At 34.5% G+C, this 26,018-nt stretch overlaps 1 protein-coding gene across 9 annotated transcripts in view; it reads left to right on the top strand.

Moving 5' to 3' along the window:
- Positions 1-11,784, top strand: part of MGAT4C (MGAT4 family member C) — a 290,719-nt gene extending 278,935 nt beyond the window's left edge. For all 9 annotated transcript variants that reach the window (XM_027768721.1, XM_006169606.3, XM_006169600.3 and 6 more), the window contains 2 exons: positions 5,596-5,743; positions 9,929-11,784. In XM_027768721.1, coding sequence (XP_027624522.1) covers positions 5,596-5,743; positions 9,929-11,070 — 1,290 coding nt within the window. In that variant the 3' untranslated portion in view covers positions 11,071-11,784. The remainder of the gene's footprint in view (positions 1-5,595; positions 5,744-9,928) is intronic.
- The last annotated feature ends 14,234 nt before the right edge of the window (positions 11,785-26,018 follow it).

Genomic DNA, 26,018 nt, shown 5'->3' on the forward strand with positions numbered 1-26,018 from the left:
TCTCTGTCACTCTTGCTCATATAAGGAAGAAATAAATCATTTTTTTAAAATAAAGAGGTGAATATTTTGATTTAGAAATGATTCAGTTATTAAAAAGGGATAACAAAAATTGTCATGTTTCAATTTGTTAGTTTCTATTTTTTCTTCTGCTAATTACCATGCCGTATCATGTCTGATAAGAACAATACAGACATTATCGATTATTTACTTTTTCTATCAAAATAGGGCTTATCTATCCTAATTTTGTGTTATTACCCCTCTTCATTTATTTCAGAGAATCAAAAACCTTTATACTCTAGAGAGATTAAAAGTGCTTCTCACATGCAAGCATGCTAAAAGTTTCAATTAGTATCTTAGGAAAAGAGATTTGTATAATAATCACAAATAATTTTTCTTAATAAAATGTCTTATTTTATTAATCGAATATGATTTGTTAACTACCTTTTATTCACTAGGTACTATATTTATTCTGTGAGCCAAATATATGATCTTAATTGATACAGATTCTTTTAGGAGCACCTTACTTCCTTTAGCGCTGTTCTCTGATGGTAAAATTCGGATACAATTCCAGATTTTGACTCTCTCTAGACTTTTTATTGTCAAGTAGAGATCTGGACTTTGTGGATCCTTCATTCTGCCATGTGTAATCAATTCACAATGGCTTGAAACCATGACAAATTGAGTCAATCTGACTGGGCATGATTTAAGCAAACATAACAAACTGGAAGAACATACTAATAATGTATATTTTATAATACTTTTGATTATTAGGTTTATGGACAACAGAACAAGACTAGCTATTTTTCTTGATAGAACTAAATATCATGAATTAATTAGAGAGTCCCTTTATTCATGATTCAACTTAGTAGTAAAAATTTACTTCTTGCATTGGTATCTACTAGTAGTAAATACAATCTTGTAAATCAAACACATGGTATTGGTTGAACACTTGTCTTTTGTGACTTTCTGTATTTATGAGACAATTTCAAGGGTGATCCTGATCTTTCACTTTGAACAGGCTTGAACGACTATTGTATGCAAAAACACCCTTGTCTTTTTAAAATAGAACCTCTTTAAATTCACTGTAAAATGGGTGATAATAGTAGAGCATCTGTCAATTATAAAATTAAACACTACTGCCCTGCTTTTAAATATTTACATATTCTATTTAATTATACTATCCTGTTTAAGCAATATTTTATTATACTGTGTGATCCTCATTTCTCATTCCTTGCTATGTGATATAAAAAATATGATTTAATGCAATAGCTCTGTACTAAAGAGTACTTTCTCAGTGAAATTTCTCTGACTAGGCATATATCTAATCAAACTTACAAATCAGTCCAGGTGCAAATACAGAATTGCTCCCTAGCTGTAGGAATAATTATTTTTAAATATTTATATTAAGTTAGAAAAAAGTAAGTTAGAGTGATTTTAATACCAGCACATCTCAGTCTTGTAATGCAATGACAGTCTTTTTAAAATTTCACTATTCACTGTATGATGTTTTCTAACTAAACTAATTTTGAGCTGAATTTTATCCCACTTAATATGTATGAAGATTTAAAACATTTTTTCAGTCATTAATATTAATTGGCATTAAATTATTCTTTTTAAAATGTATAATATACATGGAAAACTAGCAAAACTAGATTCTACTAGAATATAGTGCAGTTTCTTTTTAACACTCAACTCTTCTAACCACTTTATCTATGTTTATTTTATTTTTCATAGACTTACCTTATTTGTTTTTACTTTTTGCCTTCATACTGCCATATTGCATGCAATTTTCTAAGCAGAGACACTAGAAGGTTTTTCTCTGTTCATCTTCCTTATTTCAAGTGAAATTAAAAGTTACAATTCACAGAAATCAGAGATGAACAGTAAGAAATAGTAAGGTCTCTGGAGTTAGTAAATACATTCAGTTCTGCTCTCATTGCTAGAATAGACATCTGTGTCCTGCACTCTTAGGTATATTAACAGTTCAATATCTTTTCTATGTATCAGAGACATGTAAGCTTTCAGTGGGAAAGGAAGCAAGCTCAATGTAAGAGACAGATATCTTTACAAGGCAAACTAAGTACAAGAGACGCGGCATGCCCAATCAACTTAGCCTCTTGGCTATGAGCATCTTCAAAGTAGCCACTAGAGTATATATTTAGTCTGTAGCTAGTCCATTGAATTGCATTCCCATCCAGAAAATGATTGTCATAAAGCTTTGTCTTATTACTGAGAAAAACATACAGCATTGTAGCTACAGAAAGAAGGTATCCAGGGAGAGCCTGGCTCTTCAGGTAGCTGCCTCTGGAAAGCAGCCAGCAAGGCTGACTCAGGTGAAAGTTACATTATTTATTTATGTTGAAAAGTGTAAGAAAGCTTGTTCTTGAGAATTTAATAAAGTGCTTTCATATAAGTTCCATTCCATTTTATATTCTGTTATGTCTTTCAATCAGGCTGAATGTATTCCATCTTATCACAAAAAAGGTCTGGGTTTTTATGTGTTCTGAATAGAATTCTTAAAGGGATATTCAATAGAAGTGTACTTCTTTTAGAATGTAACGTCATATAAGAACAGAAGAGTAAAATGAATTCCGTGTTGTGATTCATGTGATTTTTATAGAAATTTCTTCTAAGCCCTATTGACAGTATACAGTACTACATGACTATAAAACTCAGTAATTCTGGGACCAGCAGTTGGCACAATGGCTATGTTGCCAACTGCTGGTCCCATGTAGTCAACCACAGTTCGAGTCCTGGACCGAATGGCTTAAACTCATGCCAGGCATGTGTGCACGCATGCCCAAGATCCTGGGGGATGATTTCTTGCTTTCTGGCTCTCTTTTTTTCTCTGTATTTCTGGCAAGCACACACACCCTATAGCAAAAACCTCAAAAAAAAATCTAGATAATTCTAATCTGAGTCTAAATAACTTTCTGGCAATCCTAAATTTGTTTATTATAAAATTTAATTATGTTTTATAGGTTTGAAGACAAAAACATGAAAAAGTTTTCGTGTAAAGAATTGAAAATAACCAGAAATCAGTGAATATTTAATATATCTATTTATAGGAAATTCATCATCTGAGATATGCTGTAATTTTAGATATTTTGAAAGTCTATAGCTTATACAGATGGCAAATATAAAACTTATAAAATACTTTAAAAATTGCCCAAATTATCAAGGCAATATAAAATATAGAAATACACTAATAAAGATCAAATGTAGATTTTTGTTTTGGTTTTTGTAGAGAGGATTTTGCTATTGGGTGCGTGTGCTCACTGGTGAGACAGAGAGAAACATAGAGAAAGAAACTGAGAAATCACCCTGCCCATTGGGGATAGCCACACCATAATCCCTTCTCCTCCATTCTCCTCTTGAGATTTTGGGCATGCATACACAAATGTCCAGCATGAGTTTTAAGCCTCTGGGTCCAGGACTTGAACCACGGTTGACTATGTGGGAGTCCAGCAATGTAACCATTACGCCATCTGCTGATTCCCCAAATGTACATTTGAAAACACAATTGAATATAGAGAAATGATAATTAGAATGAACCTTGATTTCATAAGAATCATATTGAGAACTGCTGTGAATCTCCGGTTATGACTCACTATTTTCAGTCTATGAAAATTCCAGTCTGGCCCGGGCACGTGTGCGTGCGTGCCCAAGATCCCGAGAGGAGAATGGAGGAGAAGGGATTGCGGCGTGACCATCCCCCCTGGGGGGTGATTTCTCGCTTTCTGTCTCTATGTCTCTCTCTGTCTGTCTGGCGAGCGCACGCGCCCTACAGTGAAAATCTCTCCAAAAAAAAAAAAAAAAAAATTCCAGTCTGGCCATAGATTTAAAAGTTTAAGTTAATCATCTTTTCCATTGGTATTTGAGTTTGATGCAAAGTACTAAACATCCCAATTGAAGTAAAACTCCTGTTGGAGTCTTGTTTAATCTTTTATAACAGAGGTTTAGTTAACATTTTATAGACCACAGTCAAATAATTTCAGGCCCTATATTAGCTAATGTTTTCCCTTTGTCAAAAATCTTAATGGCTTGCACAGGACTGCCCTGACTGCCTATGAAGTAGAAGCTTAATACATACACATAACCCATATAGTAGAGTACACACATTACCAAAAGAAACATTTATTTCTAATTAGGTTGTCCAAATTATACCTATGGTAGTAAACTGTAGAAACAAGCTAAATAAGTCATATGCACTCACCAGAGGGAGACAGAGAGAGAGGGAGAAAAGGAAAGGGAGAAATCACTGCCCAGACTGGATGACCACACTGCAATTCCTTCTCTTCCATTCCCTCTCAAGACTTTGGACAGGTCATCATTTTGCTCATAATATGTAACCAGTAATGACTTGGTCAAATGGTGATTAAATAATCAAAGTGGACTATTGAACTTGTATCAAAAACAGGAAGAAAAAAAGAAGCGATTAATTTAAAACAAGATATATTTTAACCTGAATATGAATATGTCTCTTAACTATAAATGTTCCTGAAGATTTAAGGAGATGAAAAGTGTACCACCAACATATAAACTGATCTTTAAAAAAAAAAAGGACTAGACTTCATCTCCAGCAGAATACCAAACAAATACCGCTCACATACACACATGAGAAAAACTGCTGCAAAATCAAACACAAATCCTCGTATAGGTACAATTCTGCCCTAATTGAGATCCCTTGATGACATTTAAAAAAAAAGCTGCAACGTAACAAGCACCATGGTGATTATGATTATAGTAGTTATATAAGTAAATCATTCAAAATTCAACTAGTATGTCCATTGCTGCATCTTCCAAATCGTTTTTAAAATATTACAACAGAGAAATAATGTTGTCAAGTAATCTTTTACTTGACAGTGCCCGAGAAAGAGTAAATGCTTAATTAATATGACTTGAACTGGGGAATTTGATGGGACCTAACTTCAGATGAATCTGTAAAATAGATTATTGTCAAAGTTTAAGATCTTTATTGTAAAAAAAAATGATTTCTAACATGAAGGAAATTTGAATTTTTATGTAGATTTTTAAAAGCTTCTAATCAAGAGGACACTATTATTTGTGTGTAATATAGAGAAGCAAATGGAATTTGTGAAAGAGTGAAATACAGAGAGAGCCTGGAGCAGAGGCTCCGGGCGGGAATCAAAAGAGTGATGATGGGAACCAGCAGTTAGCGTAATGGCTATGTCGCTGGACTCCCACGTAGTCAACCGTGGTTCGTGTCCCGGACCCAGTGGCTTAAAACTCACGCCGGGCGCGTGTGCGTGCGTGCCCAAGATTCCGAGAGGAGAATGGAGGAGAAGGGATTGCGGTGTGACCATCCCCCCTGGGGGGGTGATTTCTCGCTTTCTGTCTCTATGTCTCTCTGTGTCTGTCTGGCGAGCGCACGTGCCCTGCAGTGAAAATCTCTCAAAAAAAAAAAAAGAGTGATGATGTTCTAAGTTCATAGTCTCAGTAGTTAAGATTTAAATAATTCTTCACTTGATATATTGTACCTGTATATTCATTGTGTAAAAAGAAACTTTTTATAATCCATGATCATTTTTTTTATTTGTTTTTATCTTCTTTGTCTCTTTTCTTGGCACATAGGAAGGAGACAAGCAATTTATGAGGGAAACATCCACACATCAACTGAATTCTGAACGCAATGTTCATACCTTCAAAGATTTATCTAATTTCTCAGGAGCCATAAATGTCACCTACCGCTACCTAGCTGCTACACCTTTACAAAGAAAGAGTACGTATCCTTCTACCTTTAAATGAACAATGTATTGTTTTGTTTTAAAATAATATAACAGTTTTAGTGCTTTACTAATGTAATATATCCCTTGGAAAAACACTTGAGTTTTTCTTCACAAGTTGCAATCACTCACCTACCCAATTCCATTAACAGCAGTTAAATAAAATGCCTAATTGTCATGTGACCCTTTTAAGTTTGTTGTAAAATAGCATAAAGAGACTAGAAAGAAATCAATTTATTTAAAGTTTAAAAGTTACCTTTTTAAAACTAAATAGTTTCATGTTGTTACAGTTTCAATTTCTAATGGTTTGATTTTATGACTTGCCATCAAGTTTGGAATTAGCAAAAGTCAGTGTGTTAGTTTCCTAGGACTTCTATAACAAATCACCACGAAGTAAGTAGTTTAAAAAAAGAGCAACCTACTCTTATGATTCTGGAGGCTAGAAGTTGAAATAAAGGAGATGATAGCACCACACTCCCTCCAAAAGTGCTAAGGGAGAAGCCTTGTTGGCCTCTTCCATCTTCAGTGGTTCCTGGCGTTATTTGGCTGGACTGCAAAGCTTCAGTCCTGCCTTCATTACCAACGACCTTCCCTTAGTCATTGCATGAGCTCTCTTCTTATAAGGATACCAGCTATTGGATTTAGGGATCACCTAAATTCAGAATTATTGAGATCCTTAGCTAATGACATCTGCAGAGATCATATTTCTTAATTAGGGTTCCAGGTAGACATGGAATTTTGGAGAAAACTATTCAAAGAACTATTGTCAGTTTGGAAAAAAAAAATTTGGAACCAATAAGTAGCATATTATATTTCATGAAATTCAAGACACTATAGCTCTTCAAAAGTACCATTCTGGGGACCAGTAGATGGTATCGTGATTACATCACTGGACCCTCACATGACTGACTGTAGTTTGAGTCCTGGACCTGGCAGCTTCAAACTCATACTGGGTGCATGTGTGAGGGGAGACTGGAGGAGATGGTACTGTGGTGTGGCCATCCTCTTTGGGGTGTGATTTCTTGCTTTCTGTCTCTCTCTCTCCCTGTCTCTCTTGCCAGCACACAGGTCCTAGAGCAAAAATCTCTCTCTCAAAAAAAGTACTATTCTGTAATTCATATATCATTAACAATATGGGACCAGCAAGTGGCTTGATGACTCTGGATTCCCACATGGTTGACCGCAGTTTGAGTCCCATACCTGGTGGTCTGCTGTCTTGCTTTCCCTTTCTCCCTTTCAGTCTCTCTGGTGGGTGTGCACATGCCCTGTGGCAAGTTCAATAGTAATGATGATGATAAATTAAGTAAATAATTCTAAAAAAAAGAAAAAAGAATGTATGAACATTACCAATTTTAATTGCAAGGTGCCATCAAATATAATGTGCACTTGATTTTCAAATGATTCAGTGTGAAAAATGTAAATCTTAGGATTAAAGAAATAAAATAATAGTCTAAATTTTTTCAATAATTTTAATTAGCTTTATTTATTTATTTATTTATTTATTTATTTATTTATTTAATTTGACCACAGAGGGACAGAGCAAGAGAGAGAGAGAGAGAGAAGAAAGTGAGACAGCAAGCCACCAGGTCCAGGAATCAAACTGTGGTCGGGAGTCCAACGCCCTAACCACCATGCCACCTGCTGGCCACGCCTGAACTTCTTAATAGTTTATGTGGAGACTGCAAAAACTGATATGCATTTAAGATGTGTTAATGCAAATGAGTTGTGATTACCAGGATGAGGAAACTGTTAAGGTAGTTTAGGTTTCTTTACAGTGCTTTTGCATTCATTCCACCATTCCTAGTATCTAATATTCTTAGTCTTCTTCCTGACTGCTTAAGACTGCTGTTGTTTTTCATTTCCATCTGTTACACCACCTTTGTCTAAACATTACTAATTCCACCTTTTCATGCTAAATTTACTAAAGTATATTGGCAAACATGCAACTGCATTATACTAAAGAGGCAATATCACACAGAAAGTAAGAATGGGGAATTTGAATCCTTTTTTAAAAATTTAATATATTTTCTTTGCCTTTATACATTCAATCACTATACATTACTTAGCTTGTAAAGTGAATTTTCTAACGTGAATACATTTCACACCAGTCCAGTTGGAGATACTGTACACATTATCAACAGACAGTAATTATCTCTGTATCCCATAAATGACTTGCCTCTCTATTTTTCTACTTAAGGTCTTTCCTCAGACTCTCCTCCTTCTCACACCCTCTTCCCACACTATACCCAGTATCTGTAACTATTTTCCATGTTTCTGTATCCTCTAATCTTTCAGTTTTCACCATAGACTGTGGACAGTCAGTACATATTAAGTGGAGAAATACAATGTCTCTCCTTTGTAGTCTGGCTTGCTTCACTCAGCAGTAAATCTTGAATCTTGATACCAAGCCACTTATTAATATTTTGTGGAAGTAACCTCATCACCGTCTTTGTCTTGACTGATATGCACTGTATCTATGCTAGGAAATGCAGTGTTGTACACTATAAAGATGTACAGTGATTAAATGTCAATTTAAAAATAAAAAAATAAATATAACCTCATCACACTGTGACTGTTTCCTCATCTGTAAAGCAAAATGATAAGAATAGTATACCTAGCCCAAAAAATTGTTATAAAAATTCAAGATGCAAATTAAAAGTACCTAGACTCTTGCCTTTTATGTAGAAAGTATTTCTTTTTTTCTTTTTCCTATAGGTTACCTGCTCTCACCAGAAAGAAACAGAGGGAGAGAGAAAGGGAATGTGAGAAATCAGCCCCCATCCCTCTCCCAGGGGGAATGGCCATGCCACAATTCCTTCTCCTTCAGTCTCCTCTTAGAATTTGGAGCATGCATCCATCCATACATACCCCACATGATTTTTCAGGCCACTGGATTGCAATGCGCATGACCATGTAGAATCCAGCTTCTTAACCTCTGAGCCATTTGCTGCATCCCCTGTAGGAAGTATTTTATAAATATTGGCTATTATTAAGTATTGATGAAGTTTGATGGCTTTAAATTTAATGGAACAAGATAATATAATTGTATTTAAGTAGAAGTCAGAGTCGAAGTTTGATGGCTTTAAATTTAATAGAACAAGATAATATAATTGTATTTAAGTAGAAGTCAGAGTCATAAAACTAGGCATTTAAACAAGATATGTAAATCTCAACTTCTCTGACAAACTAGTAAGAAAAATTTTTCTTGAAAAGGGCATTTTCAGTATCTTACAAATCACTCAATGTGTATGTCTCTATTAAAGCAGACACTCTGGTACATATAAATATTTCCCCATTTTCTAAATGATGGGTTCTGAAATTTTGTTTAGTTCTGAGCCATGGAAGAGTGAAGCTTTAAAAAGTGAAAATAATTTCATTGAAAATCATCTACTACATCTCAGACACAATCTTTTATCTGAGTTTTATTCCCTAAAATATCCAACTTTATCTTTTAACAACTGAATAAATTTTGTTCTAGATAAAATTACTATACAAGGTCTTTTCCAAAAAAAAAACACCAGTAATATCCCTATCTAAGAACAATATACTATACATTTGATCAGTGATACACCATTTTCAAAGGGACCTTAAGATATTGTTTGCTATTGAATAAATATAAAATTGTAAGTACAGTTATAAATTCTTCTAGTAAAAGTAAGAATAATCAAAGTAAAACGAAAATATATGACATATTCTATGAAAAATGTAATGATTAAAAGGATGAGTCACTATTATTTTCCTTTTTCATCATTTGAGATTCGTTTGTCAACCTTCACTCTGAATTCCCTTCCCTTCTGCATTTTTTTAAAACATAACTTATCTTTGTCTATCTCAATGCATCTATCTATCTTCTCTAATGAGAATATATGAGGAAATTCAGCTGCAGAACATTTTAAACCTTTGTTTTAGCATTTAATAAATAAATGTGCATAGCAGTAAGGCCTATATATCATTGTGCTTACAATGTAATTATTTTCCATAGAAAATACCAATTTTGTATGAAATACTATAAACTTTATATGTTAAGCAAAATAGCTTAATCACAAAATGTTCTGTACACAAGTCTCTAGATTTTACTTAATATAGTAGCAGACCTGAGGGCAAAGTATCTTTTCTTTTCTTTTTCTAAGTTCCTCAAAACCAATTTCACATTTGTCTTCCCCATGAATTCTTTTGCTCAGGGTATCTTACAATTGGACTTTCATCAGTGAAACGAAAAAAAGGCAACTATTTGCTTGAGACAATCAAATCAATTTTTGAACAATCCAGCTATGAAGAGCTGAAGGAAATCTCAGTGGTGGTTCATCTAGCTGACTTTAATTCCTCATGGCGTGATGTCATGGTCCAGGATATTACACAGAAGTTTGCTCACCATATTATTGCAGGAAGACTAATGGTTATACACGCTCCAGAGGAATATTACCCAATCCTGGATGGCCTTAAAAGAAATTACAATGATCCAGAAGATAGAGTCAAATTTCGCTCCAAGCAAAATGTAGATTATGCTTTCTTGCTTAATTTTTGTGCTAATACTTCAGACTATTATGTAATGCTTGAAGATGATGTCCGATGTTCAAAAAATTTCTTAACTGCCATAAAGAAAGTCATTACATCGCTGGAAGGCACTTACTGGGTAACTCTTGAGTTCTCTAAGCTTGGCTACATCGGTAAACTCTATCATTCTCATGACCTTCCCCGTTTGGCACATTTTTTATTAATGTTTTATCAAGAAATGCCTTGTGATTGGCTATTGACTCATTTCCGGGGTCTGCTGGCTCAGAAAAATGTGATTCGTTTTAAACCATCTCTTTTTCAGCACATGGGTTATTATTCCTCATACAAAGGGACTGAGAATAAGCTGAAGGACGATGATTTTGAAGAGGAGTCATTTGACATTCCTGATAACCCCCCTGCAACTCTATATACCAACATGAATGTATTTGAAAATTATGAAGCAAGCAAGGCTTACAGTAGTGTTGATGAGTACTTTTGGGGGAAGCCACCTTCAACAGGAGATATCTTTCTGATTTCATTTGAAAATCCAATTGTGATCCAAAAAATTAAAGTGAATACTGGAACAGAAGACCGGCAAAATGACATTTTGCATCATGGAGTACTAGATGTTGGGGAAAAAGTTATATCTAAAAAAATAAGTAGACAGTGTGCTACGTACTCAAGACTAGGGGAATTCAAAAATGGAAACTTTGAAATATCAGGTGTGAATCAAATAATTCCATTTAATATACAATGTATAAGAATTTGTGTTACCAAAACACAAAAGGAATGGCTGATTATTAGGAGTATTAGCATTTGGACTTCTTAGCTGACCAAACCAATATGTTCAATTACTGAAGTAGGTCTTCCTGATTTCCTTTTTGTCACCTTCCTCTTTTGCTACCTTTGTCTACTGGAAGGAAAACAATATGGATAAGATATGTTAAAGGAAAATTAATCATTCTGACAGTTTTGTATTGTGCATTGTCAACCTATTAATTTTACTCTGATACCCCCTTGTATTTATTTTAACTTCTGAAGCTAAATATCAGACCATGGTTAAAGCTACTTTAGCTTATACTTTTTAATGTTCTTAGTTTCAAACCTAAACTGGATTGTCTGGAAGATAATATGAAAGAGTTAAAATGAAAAATCTTAGTAAGTTGGATGGTGAATCTTGAAAAACAGTTACCAACTATATACACCGCCTCAAGGATGATAAATCATTATATCATCAGATAACTTTTAGTAAGCATCTGTGTGAAGATGCCGTTGGTTAGAATGAAAGTCTGGTTTGTTCCCCTCATAAACTTCGGTTTCCATTTACTTATGTACATCTACAGTGATACCTCCTCATAGAAGTGGTGTCTTTACAACAGAAAGTTTCGTGCAGATGGGGCTATGGAATAAGGAAAAAGAAAAAAAAGACTTAAAAAATATCTCTCCCCTGATTGTTTATATGACAGGGGACATTGTTTGTTGTTTTAAAACATTTAATTGAGCACCTGTTGTTAATAAATTTTCTGTGGGAATCTCTCTTTTTCAAATTTCCCTTTTGCAAAAAAAAAAATCTACAAAAAAACAATAAAAAGAATACTTAAGCTCAGTATTTTCAGGTTAATGGGGTATCTGCATTTAATAAAAGAAATTAGAGAAGGCCTAGAGCTAGTTCATTCTGATAGACATTTTCAGTATATGCAGAAATTTTAAATAATTGATTTTATATGTTTTGTATTAAATTTCATGTGACTGAAATTATTGTGATTTATCATATACTTTTTGAGAGTTTAAATGGATATCTTATACTGGAGAAAAGTAAGTACCATAGAAATCAGTTACTTTTTTAGACTCAAAGAACTATTTCCTACCAAAATGAGAATTATAGATTTGATGTTCTGATAAGCAAACAGTACTCTTTCACTCATATGGAGATGACTTCTTACCTAATTTATGCTTTCTGGTTTTCATTTGCTATATGAGTCTCATGTAAATAAGTTACACTATTTGGAAATAAGTGGTATAATTTTTTGAAAAATCATATTATCACACAGAGGAATAATCTCGAAGTGTCCAAAATGATGCTTTTGTGTTATATAGCCCCAAATAATAAGCAAACTTGACTAAACTTTTACTATTAGGTACCTGAAAGTGCTCTCTGTCATGTGACATTTTAAGCAATTCAAGACACCTTAGTATAGCCTAAAAATACTGGTTTTCCAGACTGTCCTGAACTTTTCTCATCTTTTTTATTTTTTGATGAACAACAAAGATGAAGGGGTTTATTATGGAGAGAAATGGAGGATGTTTTATATGTATTTATATGTAGAATATGGAGAAGTTCAAATACATGTTTATATAGATGAATATGTGTGTATACTCACGCATGTATGTGTGTATATATATATGTATACACACACACACACACACATATATATATATAAATATATATGAAGATTAGAAATATGAAAGAATGAGAAAATCTCTCTACCCCTCATTAGACTTATGAAAGAATGAGAAAATCTCTCTACCCCTCCCTTTCATCCTAACTGTAGGACTCAGTGGTATCTGAAAGTCCAAAAAAATTTAGAATCTTTTTATTTTACTGATTCTATCTGAATCACTTAAATTAGAAATTCAAATTAAAAATTGGGAAATTCTGGGTCAGCAAGTAGCATGGTGGTTAAGGGTGCTAGATTCTCACATGGCCAACAGTGGTTCAAGTCCTGGACCTAACAGCTTGCTTTCTAACTTTCCCTTCTCTCACTCTCTCTCACTCTCACTCTGTCCCTCTAAATAAATAAATAAATAAAGTTAAATAGAATAACTCTAAATAAAAAATTGGAAATTTTGTTCTTTTATTAACTATTGCATATTTTTTTGCACCAGTTACTATAGTATTAGCGAGAGCCTTATATTTATTTTTTTTTAATTTGCCAGAGGGCATGTATGCTCACCTTTGGCAGAGAGAATGAGAAGGAGAAGGGAAAACATCCCTAATGAGACCTGGACACACCAAAATACTTTCACCTCCATTTCTCCATCTTGTCAGGATTTTAGGCATGTATGCCCAGGCACATGGAGTGTTTCCAAGCTATCAAAGCTGAGATTCAAATCTTAACCACTAGAAGGAACTGGCCCTAGATAGAACCTTCTATAAGAGGTTATATATTAATATTTTGTGGCACAAGGAAGTCTTAAAGTCTTAAGGAAATCTACATACTATTGCTAAACTATTATCTTTACCTTTATTTGAAGTCTACTTACTAGACACTTGCAAATATTCTGTTTTCTTTATTTTTTTTACCCTCTTTTATTAACTGGCTGGTTGTGTAATAGCCTAAGTATATTCTGGAAACTATTAGTAACATTTTTCTTCACTACCAATGATAAAATGCACACAGCTGTGTTTCAGTGATATATAATGTTAAGACGTAAGCACACTCCATAAAATGAGTTGTAAACTTTTCCATATTATTCTGGGAATGCATTTCCAATGGCGAGCTACTGCATCTCTGAACTTCTAGAAATGCTTCAAGAAAGTGTGCTGAGTCAGCAATGAAGTTGGATGTTTACTGGAGAATTATATATGTAAATATAATCTGAGGTCCCACTTCATCTTAAGATTCTTTCATTGATAAACTGTAATAGATTTCAACAAACTAAAAATTCATCTGGGGGTGTTTCTATGCTTCATTGCTTTCTGCTTTCTTTCTTTCTATTTTTTTCTTTCATTCTTTCTCTCTTTTTTCCTTCCTTTTTCTTTCTTTCTGTATTTGCCAGAGGGCAGGTATACTCATCAGAAAGGGACAGAGAGAGAGAGAAAGTGAGAAAACACACTCCTATGGGGGATGGCCACACAGCAATCCCTATCATTCATCTCTTCTTCCTTTTGAGATTCAGGTGGACACACATGTTCCAGCCATGTTTTTTTTAAGCTGTACATCTGGGACTCAAACTGCTCAGTTGGCCATGTGGGGTCCAGTCACCTCAAATAGCATGCCACCAGCTGGCCCATTTTCATGATTTCTTTATAGGTTTACACTCAACTTTCTAAGAAAAAAATCTTAGTAAAATGAGCTTCTGGGGCTGATGGTTGTGTTGGTTAAGGGTGCTGAACTCCCACATGGCAGATATGGTTTGAGTCCTGGACCTGGCAGCTTGCTTTATCACTTTCCCTCTCTCTCTCTCACTCTGTTCCTCTCTGGTCAAATCAAATAAATAAATTAATAAAATAAATAAAGTTCAATAAAATAATTCTTTAAAAAAGTAAAAAGCTTCTTCACTTGGAGTCAGGAGGGACAAAGAACCATTCTCAGGCAAAAAGCAAATCTGTCCAGTTTTTACGTGGATAAATACACTCATGCTCTACCTAACAACATTTCAGTCAGTGAAAAATTGCATATATGATAGTGGTCCCATAAGATTATTAGACTATGCCATATACTCCAGGTGGGTTATAGGCTATACCATCTATATTAGTATATAATGTTCATGCAATGACAAAATCTAATGCTTCTCAGAATGTATCCCTGTCATTAAGTGATGCTTGGGTGTGTTTAAAATTATGAATGAGGGGAACCAGCAGTTAGCGTAATGGCTATGTCGCTGGACTCCCACGTAGTCGACTGCAGTTCGCGTCCCAGACCCGGTGGCTTAGAACTCACACCAGGCGCATGTGCGTGTGTGCCCAAGATCCCGAGAGAATGGAGGAGAAGGGATAGCAGCGTGACCATCCCCCCTGGGGGGTGATTTCTCGCTTTCTGTCTCTCTGTCTCTCTCTGTCTGGCGAGAGCACACGCCCTATAGCGAAAACCTCTCAAAAAAAAAATTATGAATGAGACTCTACTAATCTTGTCTCAGGGTTAATTAAGTTTAACTCCACCCAATCTGATTTTAAGCATTATTTGATATCTTCCTTTGATTTTATATATATATATATATATATATATATATATATATATATATAGAGAGAGAGAGAGAGAGAGAGACACAGCTAAGAGAGAGAGAGAGAGAGAGAGAGAGAGAGTCATCTTAAGGAAATATCCATTGCAAAGGACTGGAGCAATACATGAATAGTTGAGTTATTTATTTACCATGAAAATAAGACATTAATAGGTTTCAAGTACAAAATATGGTATATACCTTAAATAATCTCTCCAATTTTTATAATTTAAGCTAACTCAAAACTTTACTTACATTTAAAATTCTTCTAAGAAACATTTTAGTATTTATGAGCATCAAGGAAACACATCTTATAAAAGCACATTAAAATTTGGGAAATACATTTTTAGAAAACACAAATTTTAGCAGTAATAACTAATATGCATATAAATTATAAAAAGCATTAATGCAGGCACTTTTCATTCTCAATGAAAACTGTAACCTTGTGCAATTGGTAAAGTAGATATATTTCTGGTACAGAAATATGATTTGGAGGGAACCAGCAGTTAGTGTAATGGTTATGTCACTGGACTCCCACATAGTCGACCGCAGTTCGCGTCCCAGACCCAGTGGCTTAAAACTCACACCGGGCGTGTAGGCATGCGTGCCCAAGATCCCGAGAGGAGAATGAAGGAGAAGGGATTGTGGTGTGACCATCCCCCCTGGGGGGGTGATTTCTCGCTTTCTGTCTCTATGTCTCTGTCTGGCTGGCGAGCGCACGCGCCATATAGCGAAAATCTCTCCAAAATAATAATAATAATAATAATAATAATAATAATAATAAAATTTTTAAAAACGAAATATGATTTAGAAACCACTGTGCCATTTAAACTACTTCTCTCACCTAACTTTACTTATCAGACAGACATTCCCTTTCTTACTGGGCCAGTGTTCTTTGGGAATTTTATAATGCTATTATAGAGATGGGCTGTGTAATGGTGGATACATGAAACAAACACAAATCATAATGTATGATGTGGTAAAGAAAGCATCACTTTTCTGTATGCCCCTGTGCTATGCCTCACTCAATATGTTCCAGCCTGTCAACATCTTCTTCAGAATCTGGCACCTAGGATTAAAATTTAAAACACTACACTTAATGTCCTCTTACAATTGAAAAAAGCAAATGAACAAAAACTTATTGTCTTCCTTTGCCTTTCCAATACATCCATTAATACAGTAAAGGATTACATTTATTTTTTTTAATTTATTTTTTTATTATCATCATAATCTTGTTTATATTACATTGGGTTGCATATAACTTTACAGTGTATTACATTGCTTTTGCAAAAGGGATTACATTTATTTTTATCACCATGCTATTGAGGAATAGATCTCATGCTCAACTTAAACAATAAGTTATTTCTCACATGGTGTACACATAAAAATGATTTATCGTTCTATACATGTTGAATTTAGTTTTCAAAGTTTTTTTCAAGATCATTAATTTCAGGGGAATTTTATTCACCCTGTTGCTTTTGAATTATGATCCCACAGTTTCTCAATCTTGCTCTGTCATTCAGTGTTTGAACATACCTTCTCATTTTTGTGTTTTTTACAAATTTGATATCTATGCCTTTTATTCATTGGAGATAAAACAGAAGTTATTACATACATGAGTTTGAAACTCAGTTCTGCAATTAATAGCTTCTATACATGAGAAGTTATTTAACTTCTTTGAAAGTCAGTGCTCACATGTATGAAAGAGAAATTATTCTACCTCGTAGAATTTTAAAAGGTAGAAATTTTATTTTTGTAGCTCCTCGTGGAACTGGATGTGGTTTAACATAAACTAGACTTCTAATATATATTCTATGCTTATCCATGTCATGTATATGTAAAAGGACACAACCCTGCAAAATGCTACCCTAGGCCATCATCCTGAGCAGTAACACTCATCAGATTCTCTGCCACTAAAAGTCATCCAGTCTACCGTTTGCACTTTGTCCAAAATAATGTCACATAAAATTATGTGAACATCTTCCTAAAGTCAAGATATACTATGTTCCTATCATTCTAATCTATTACTTTAGAAATTTTATATAAAATAACATTTGTGGGAACTAGCAGTTAGCATAATGGCTATGTCACTGGACCTCCCATGTAGTCAACCGCAGTTCAAGTCCCAGACCCCGTGGCCTAAACTCACGCCGGGTGCGTGTGAGTGCGTGCCCATGATATCGAGAGGAAAATGGAGAAGGAGGGATTGCGGCATGGCCATCCCCCATGGGGGGTGATTTCTCTCTATCTCTCTGTCTCTCTCTGTCTTTCTGGCGAGCACACGTGCCCTATAGCAAAAACCTCTAAAAAATAAATAACATTTGTCTCTAAAGCTCCCATCATAAATATTCATAATCATTTATTTGTTCAGAAATCTATATCCATCTACTTTTAAAATAGAGAAAAAAAAAGGGGTCGGGAGCAGCAGATGACATAGTGGTTATGTTGTTGGACACCCACATGGCTGACTATGGTTCAAGTCCTGGACCTGGTGGCTTGAAATTCACACCAGACATGTGTGTGAATGTGTGCCCAAGGTCCCAGAAGGGGAATAGAAGAGAAAGGATTGCAGCACGGTCACCCTCTCTAGGGGATGATTTCACTTTCTTTCTCACTGTCTCTGTCTCTCTTCAGGAAGCACATGCATTCTAAGAGGAAAAAAAAAACAGAGAGAAACATTAATTGTTCTGATTTCTGAAATTATGAGTGGAATCTTCATTAAGCCCAGAGAGATTCCATTTTCAGAATCTTTTTACTTGTTTTAATATCAATATACAGTTCTCTAGCATCTTTTCTATTATAGGCAGAAGTTATCAGTGCACTGGATTATAAATAACCTGGGCAATGAAATCCAAACTTGAAAACAGACAGCTTGTCTCCTGGTCTACCTTGAGTTTCAGTGTTTCGATAGCCACTGCCTTGAAATTCTTCTCTGTTCAGTCTGGGATTATTCTTGTTAGGAGATAAAGGTCATAACAACATACATTTAGATTATTTCTTGACCTTTGTTTTTGTTTTATATACCCCAAACATTTTTTTATCTACTCCAAATAGGGGGAACTTACTTTTTTATTACCTTTTTTGACATATCCTGAAATCATTACATCATTGCCTGTATATTTGTATGTAAATCTACATATGGATTCATCTTGATTCCCTGTGTGTATGTATATCTGTGTGTATCTATTACATGCATATACATTTGTATGTATATGTATTTATCTGGTATGTTCTATATATTTATATATGTCTGTATGTATGTGTATGTAAGTGTGTGTGTGTATATATATATATATATATATAGAGAGAGAGAGAGAGAGAGAGTTATATCCTTAGCATTATTTTAACCCCCATATCTCTACTTATTCTTGGATTTAGCTTTCCTGATTCTGTCTTTCTGGTGTGTCCCCTTCTAAAATTGCTCTTGGTTGTATGTCCTCTTTCATTTATACATGACCTTCTCTAGAAATCACAGCATATTATAGATTTTCATGCAACATTTTCGATTCATTAAATTTTTTGAAACCTTGTTTTTTAAAGAATCTCATCTTTCTAAAGAGGATTCACTTTTTAGAATTTCAGGTCTATGTTGATTTTTATTTGAATTCCTTAGCATTAAAAGGTCAAAGTATGAGTTGCAAGGCATTCACTTTCTAAAGTAGAAATATATTAAGATAACAAGGTTATACATTCCCCAAATCCTAATCCCTTCCTTCTCATTAATTTGTTCAACATGTTTATTCTAAGTCCAGAACAGAACTCGCTTCATTAACCCCAAAATATTCTGAGGTGCTTTATTGTCTTTTTTTTTTTTTAAGAGAGAGTTTTGCTATAGGGTGTGTGTGCTTGCCAGAGAGACAGAGACAAAAAGAAAGTGAAAAATCCTGCGCCGCCCCACCCCCCGACCCTCAGGGAGGATGGTCACGCCACAATCCCTACTCCTCTATTCTCCTCTCAAGATTCTGGGCATGCACACACATGCTACTGGTGTAAGTTTTAAGTCTCTGAGTCTGGGACTCGAACCACAGTTGAGTACATAGGAGTCCAATGACATAACCATTATGCCCACTGATAGTACCTTAATGTCCTATTTTTAACTTTGAAATTGAAATGTAAAGTTGAGAGTATTTCCTAGATAATTGGACATAAATATCAATGGTCTGAAAAAACATGTATTTAACACTAAAGCAGATCTAATTTGAACTACTGCTCCAGCTTCTCATTTTACACAGTGTAGATATTCTCTTGGAAGATGTACACAAAACAAATTCATTGTGTGAGTTAATAATATGTAAATTTGCTTTGCTCATAGAAAAATACAAGTTCTAATTTTCATGTCTTATTCGATTAAAACATATAGCCTAAAAGCCATCTCTTTCAAGTAAATGAACCAGAGATATGATGATAAGATACTCAATGTGTTTTCTATTGAATAAAAATTTCCAAAAGACACATTTTCATTAAATGTAACATGGAGAAAATTATTAATATCACTTTATCTAGTGGTTGTTTAGGGTGAACAATGGTAGTGGATGATATTCTTAGTGTGTAATAATAAACTATAATTTCAATATGCCTATAATTTGGTGTATGTCATTACAACTATAGCCACAATAACCAGCATAACCTAAAATCATTTCACCTAATTATAAGTAACTACAATTTGATGATAGAAATCACCAACAATCAATGCATAAATGAAGTAATAGGAGCTGTTCGTACTTATAATTTAAAGCTAACTATTGCAAAAATATTTAAAGTATTTAAATTATTCTGTACTCAAGTACTAAGTGAGATGTAGACAATTTTTCTCTTTCTTTCTCGTCCTTACTACATCATCTGTCAGGAGGGCATCTAAAGTTCTTGGAGAGATAAATGACAATCCCGTTTTGAATCACCAACATTATAAACTCTATTACATAAAGACAGACATTTTAAAAATACTTTTGTTGTAACCTCATCATAGTCCATTTTTTCATTGGATAATAATCTCTCATTTTTCTCTACAACATGCCTCTGAATGTTTAAAAAGCATTTAAAATATTTTATCCATCTTTTTCTCCTATAAAATACTCTGCATTTATTTTCCTATTTGTTAGTCATATTTTCATCTTTAAGTAATCTACATAATTCTCATCAACTTTTGAATATATTCATTTTCTGCAAAACGTAAGCAGTCATTCCAGGTTGTTTACCTTCTTTATCAGTGAGTGAAAATCTGGTTTCAAGAAATTAAAAGGATCGGGAACCAGCAGTTAGCATAATGGCTATGTCGCTGGACTCCCACGTAGTCGACCGCGGTTTGCGTCCCAGACCCGGTGGCTTAAAACTCAGGCCGGGCGCGTGTGCGTGCATGCCCAAGATCCCGAGAGGAGAATGGAGGAAAAGGGATTGCAGCGTGACCATCCTCCCTGGGGGGTGATTTCTCGCTTTCTGTCTCTATGTCTCTCTCTGTCTGTCTGGCGAGTGCACGAGCCCTATAGTGAAAAACCTCTTCCAAAAAAAAAAAAAGAAAAGAAAGAAAGAAAGAAAAGAAAGAAATTAAAAGGATCATTTGGATTCTTTGATTATCCTTTAAAGTAATCTGGTTGTGACTACAGGTTGCACTTGTAATCTTACAAATGTACACTGTTGATCACCACAGGACCGCATGAGATGGTATCAATAGCTGGTAGGAGTTATCTACTATTATTAGAAAATAAACTCAATAGCATAAACTATGCCTCACATTTCAGCAACTAATACATTTGAAAGGTATTGAAAGCTTTTACCTTTCTTGAGACCAGCAGATGGTGTAGCAGTTAAGTCACTGGACTCCCACATGGCTGACCATGATTCAAGTCCCGGGCCCAGTGGCTTAAAAATCATGCCGGGCACATGTGCATGTGTACCCAAGATCACAGAAGGAGAATAGAGGAGAAGGAATTGCATCATGGCCATCCCCCTGGAGGATGATGTCTCACTTTCTTTCTCACTGTCTCTGTCTCTCTCTCAGGCAAGCACATGTGTCCCAACTTCAAAACCTCTAAAATTTAAAAAAAAAAAAGCTTGTATCTTCCTTTTTGTATTACATTGGATCTATTTTTGAATCATAATGTCTTATCTATAAATTCCTGGTAGTAGATGACTATCATATAAGAAGAATTAAACTTCTAAAATGTCATTCCCTTGATTTAGAAATCAGCCTAAGATAGTTATTTTCAAAAGAACAATTTAGAGCCCTGCAAGTGGCATGGTGGTTAAGGGCACTGGTCTCCCAAATGGCAGACTACAGTTCAAGTCCCAGACCTGGAGGCTTGCTTTTTCACTTTCCCTCTCTCTCTCTCTCTCTCTCCTCTCTTTATCTCTCTCTCTCTCTCTCTCATTCTGTACCCCCCTGTTCAAATTTAAATAAATAAAGAATGATCAATAAAATAATGATTTAAAAATCAATCTCTGCTAATAGAATGAACAAATGTTTTCTTTTCCTCTAAATCAAACTATCTAGAGCCTTAGCTTTGTATAGAATTACCATAATAAACGTTCCCTTTAAAAAACAATAAATAAAAATACTGCCAATACAATTGTAACTTCTATTCTTAACATTTATTCAGTTCCAAATAGTATGTTTTGGAACCTAAAGAATTGTTTATCACATGCAGTATCTTTATTCACCATAATTTGAAAATCATGCATGATCATTAATATCCTTTAAAATCATAAATCATTATTTTTGGAAAAAACATTCTGAAAAAGTGTCACAACTTTTCAAAAAGATCTCCAGGGCTCAATTATGTATATGTAGTAACTGTAATTTAAAGAAGAGGATATGTCCAATTAAATCCATAAACCAAGAGGTATTTCAATCCTTTAACTTCCTGCTCATTTCCTGAAATCAATCTTAAAGCAGAGTAGGTAAGACACACTCATTGAAAGTAATCCCAACAACTCATTTTCATTTAACTGTTGTTGATGAAGTACTCCTTTCAAATACTATGGTGGTCTGGCAGGTGGTGCAGTGCCTAAGGTACAGGACTCCCACTTGGCCGACCATGGTTCAAAGCCTGGACTTGTCAGCTTGCTTTCTCACTTTCCCTTTCTCTGTATTTCACTCATCAAATTAAAAATAATCATAATAATAACAAATAAAATGAATAATAAAATACTATTGTAAGGAGCATCTGCTAAGCATACTGGGAATATAAAAATAATAACAGGAGAAATGTTATATACATGAGGTGAAAGAATGAAGAGGAAAGTTTGCTGCCTGATTTTGCCTAAAGCAAGTTCTTACTTTTCCTGTCAGCATTAAAAATTGATAAAGATAATAAAAAAAGATAATCATTCAGCATACTACCAAATAAGTAGGCACTTAATAAAAAAAGGTTATCTGATGAACTACTAAAGCAAGTTACCATTAATACTATTTTGTTTTATGAAAAGAAAGTGACATTTATGAAATTGTTTTGATGTTAATCTATTTTATTCTTACAAATATATAACTATAAACATAGATTTTTATTGTTACAAATAATTAAATTTATTTTAATATACAAAATTTTCATTATTCTTTGGTTTTTGGCAGTGTTCTAACAATTACTATAACAAAATTGATACATTACTTTTTTTTTTTTTTGAGAGGTTTTTGCTATAGGGCACCTGAGCTCGCCAGACAGAGAGAGATAGAGAGACAGAAAGCGAGAAATCACCTCCCAGGGGGGATGGCCACGCGTCAATCCCTTCTCCTCCACTCTCCTCTCGGGATCTTGGGCACGCACACACACGTGCCCTGCATGAGTTTTAAGCCACCGGGTCTGGCACGTGAACCGCGGTCAACTACATGGGAGTACAGCGACATAGCCATTACGCTAACTGCTGGTCCCCGGTAGTGTAGGAGGATTTTAAACTGATACATCAGTGTTTATATTTAACTGCTTCCAGTAAACTTGAACCAATGATTTAGGTATTTCCAGTTGATAAGAAAAACTAAAATTTGTTAGTGTTATGGAAAAGTTAAGTTTATTTTTTATGTAATTTATGATTATTTTTGTTAATTAATGCTGGATGAGTCAAATTTTGAGATTTGTTTAATTCCTTAATAAAGCTGCCTATCAATCTAGAGGGAACTAAAAATATTTTTTTAAAAAAAGTTGTTATGCAAACAAAACCTCTAGGAAAATGACAGAATTTATCCTCTATAATCTTTGGGTGAACTTAGTAAAAGCATTCAGATCCATCTGACAATTAATCTTAGTGAATTAATGTTTCCTTAGAAACCAAGTAATTAAATCATGATATTAATCATTTATTTTTAATGAGAGGTAAAAGCTACAGAATGAAAATAAGCTATTGTGTTCAAAGGAAAAGGCATGTGAATGACAAGAAAATGAAATTAAAATAAAAACTCTCCTCTAATTTATAGCTCATTGCTCTAGGCTCAGTATGTAATAATATTCGGAGCAACTAATTCTGAATCACTGTGTGAAGACTTCACATTTGCATCAGGTGTAACAATCATATGTGAGTGCCAGTAGGTAGCATAGTGGTTAAGGTGCTGGATTCCCACATGTCTGGCCACCATTCAAGTCCTGGAACAAGTGGCTTAAAAATCACAAACACATAGATAAGTAAATAATCAAAGATTTAAAAATATGTTTAAAAAAATCATACATGATAACAGCTATTACTAACCCTAACAAATACATAAAAGACATTTGATTTTAATAACTTGTTCAAGGTCACCTAGCTAATAAATAACAGGAGGGGATTCTAAATCGGGTCTATATAATTCAAAATCCATACTGCTGAGATTAGCAGTGTCATGGTTATGTTGCTGGACTCCCATGAGGTCGGATATGGTTCGAGTCCTAAATCTGTGGCTTGAAACTCATACCGGGCACATATATGTGTGTGTACTCAAAATCCTGAGAGAAGATTAGAGAAGGGATTGCAGCGTGGCCATCGTCCCAGGGGTTATTTCTTATTTTCTGTCTCTCTGTCTCTCTCTGGCAAGGACACAAGCCCTACGGCAAAAATCTTTCTAAAAAAAAGGGGGTGGGGAGGGGAGGGCAGCTGGAGGCGTGGTGGTAAAGGTGCTGGACACTCCCACATGGCCAACCATGATTCAAATCCCATACCTGGTGGCTTGCTTTCTCACTTTCCCCTCTCTTTCTTTGTATCTCTCTCTCGGGTCAAACTAAAATAAGTGAATGAATAAATAAAATTAAATAAATAATTCTAAAAAAGAAAATAAAACCATGCTCCTAACCACTATTATCATAAGAATTCATCAGAAAGCCCATGTGTTATGATGCGATTCTTTTGGAAAAGATGACTGCACTAAAATAGCATGTAGAAGTTGTGAAACGATTTTTTAAATTAGTAGTTCCTCTGTTAATAATCTAAGTGCCATACTTAGAATTTGTCATAATTGTTTTAGACTTTCCAAACTTGTATTTTCAAACTTTCTTCCTGATTCTAATATACAGCCAAAATTTAGAATAAATTTACAACTGAGAAAGACTCTACCACAGTAAAATTCCAGTTTCTCACTTATCCAAGTTTAAAAGGCCATAGATTAAGAGATGTGATGAAAAATGTAGATTGTCCTATCTTGCGTCCTGCCCTTTTTAGTATTTCATTATTACTAAGGTTGGACTGAAAAAAAACAAAAGCTCCAGTCAATTTCCTGTTGCTTTCCTGGATATGTAGAGGTCATCATGCATGACTTCCTACTGAATCTGGGAGTCTGCTTTTTGGAAACCTACATTAGTAATCTATTTTTTCTCATGGGTCTTGCATATGAGCCTTATTAATTAGTCTTCCTTTAATGCAAAACATAATGGCCCAGTACTTTTAGTTAGTTAAACTAAAAGAATATAAATGGAATGCTTTCAACCCACTGCTGTTTCTAAGCTGAACTACATTCTTCTTGCTATAAAGTAAACTTTTCAAGAAAGGAGAAAAATTATATACTTTTCCATAGTGTATTATTTCCGCCAAGTCCTCCAAATGTTAGGCTATATGTTTTGCTTCATTCAGTTACAGCCCATATTATCAAAATCCCCAATAAATGAGTTTTTCATGTTTTTAGGAACTGGGTAGTTTTAAAATGTATTATTTAAGTTTTAAAATTTCAGATAACTGCCTCAGAAAGCAATCCCATTATCTTGCTCTGAGTGTTTGGAGTGTTTGATGTATTTGTTATAGGCCTTGATATGTATTGTACACTATTGGAAAAAGATAATTATTACTTTTTGTTTTGTTTTTACTTTTTGCATGTGTGCTCACCAGAGACAGAGAGAGAGAGAGAAAGTGCCCCCTGGAGGGATTGGTCATATCACAATCCTTTTTTCTTCACTCTCCTTGGATTTGGGGCATGCACACACACACACACACAGAGTGAGTTTGAAACCACAAAGTCCAGGACTCAAACTGAGGTGGGCCGTGTGGGAGTCCAGTGCCTTAACTATTACATCATCTGCTGGCCCTAAAAATTAATAGTCATTTGTTTGCATCCTACTTAAAATACAGTTGATGCCACAGATACATAAATAATGCTATGAGTAAACTATTGGGTCGTCAGAAAAATCATGATGCATTTTTCTGTTTTTCTATGCAAAAATGCATCATGGCTTTTCTGACAGCCCAATAGTTTATTCCAAATTGAACATATTTATATCTATAATCTATAATCCTCCACTCCTTCCTTCACTTAATCGTTTAATCTAGTCATTTCTTATTTACTAACATGATTTGTAAAATAATATTAATAATATACATCATGTTGAATATTTGTGAGGACAAAACAAATAGTGTTTCATTTTTTTACCTAAATAATTCATAATACAATTTCAC

The sequence above is a fragment of the Tupaia chinensis genome, unplaced genomic scaffold (assembly GCF_000334495.1).
Source record: "Tupaia chinensis unplaced genomic scaffold, TupChi_1.0 Scaffold147312_1, whole genome shotgun sequence".
In the NCBI taxonomy this organism is placed as follows: Eukaryota; Metazoa; Chordata; class Mammalia; order Scandentia; family Tupaiidae; genus Tupaia; species Tupaia belangeri.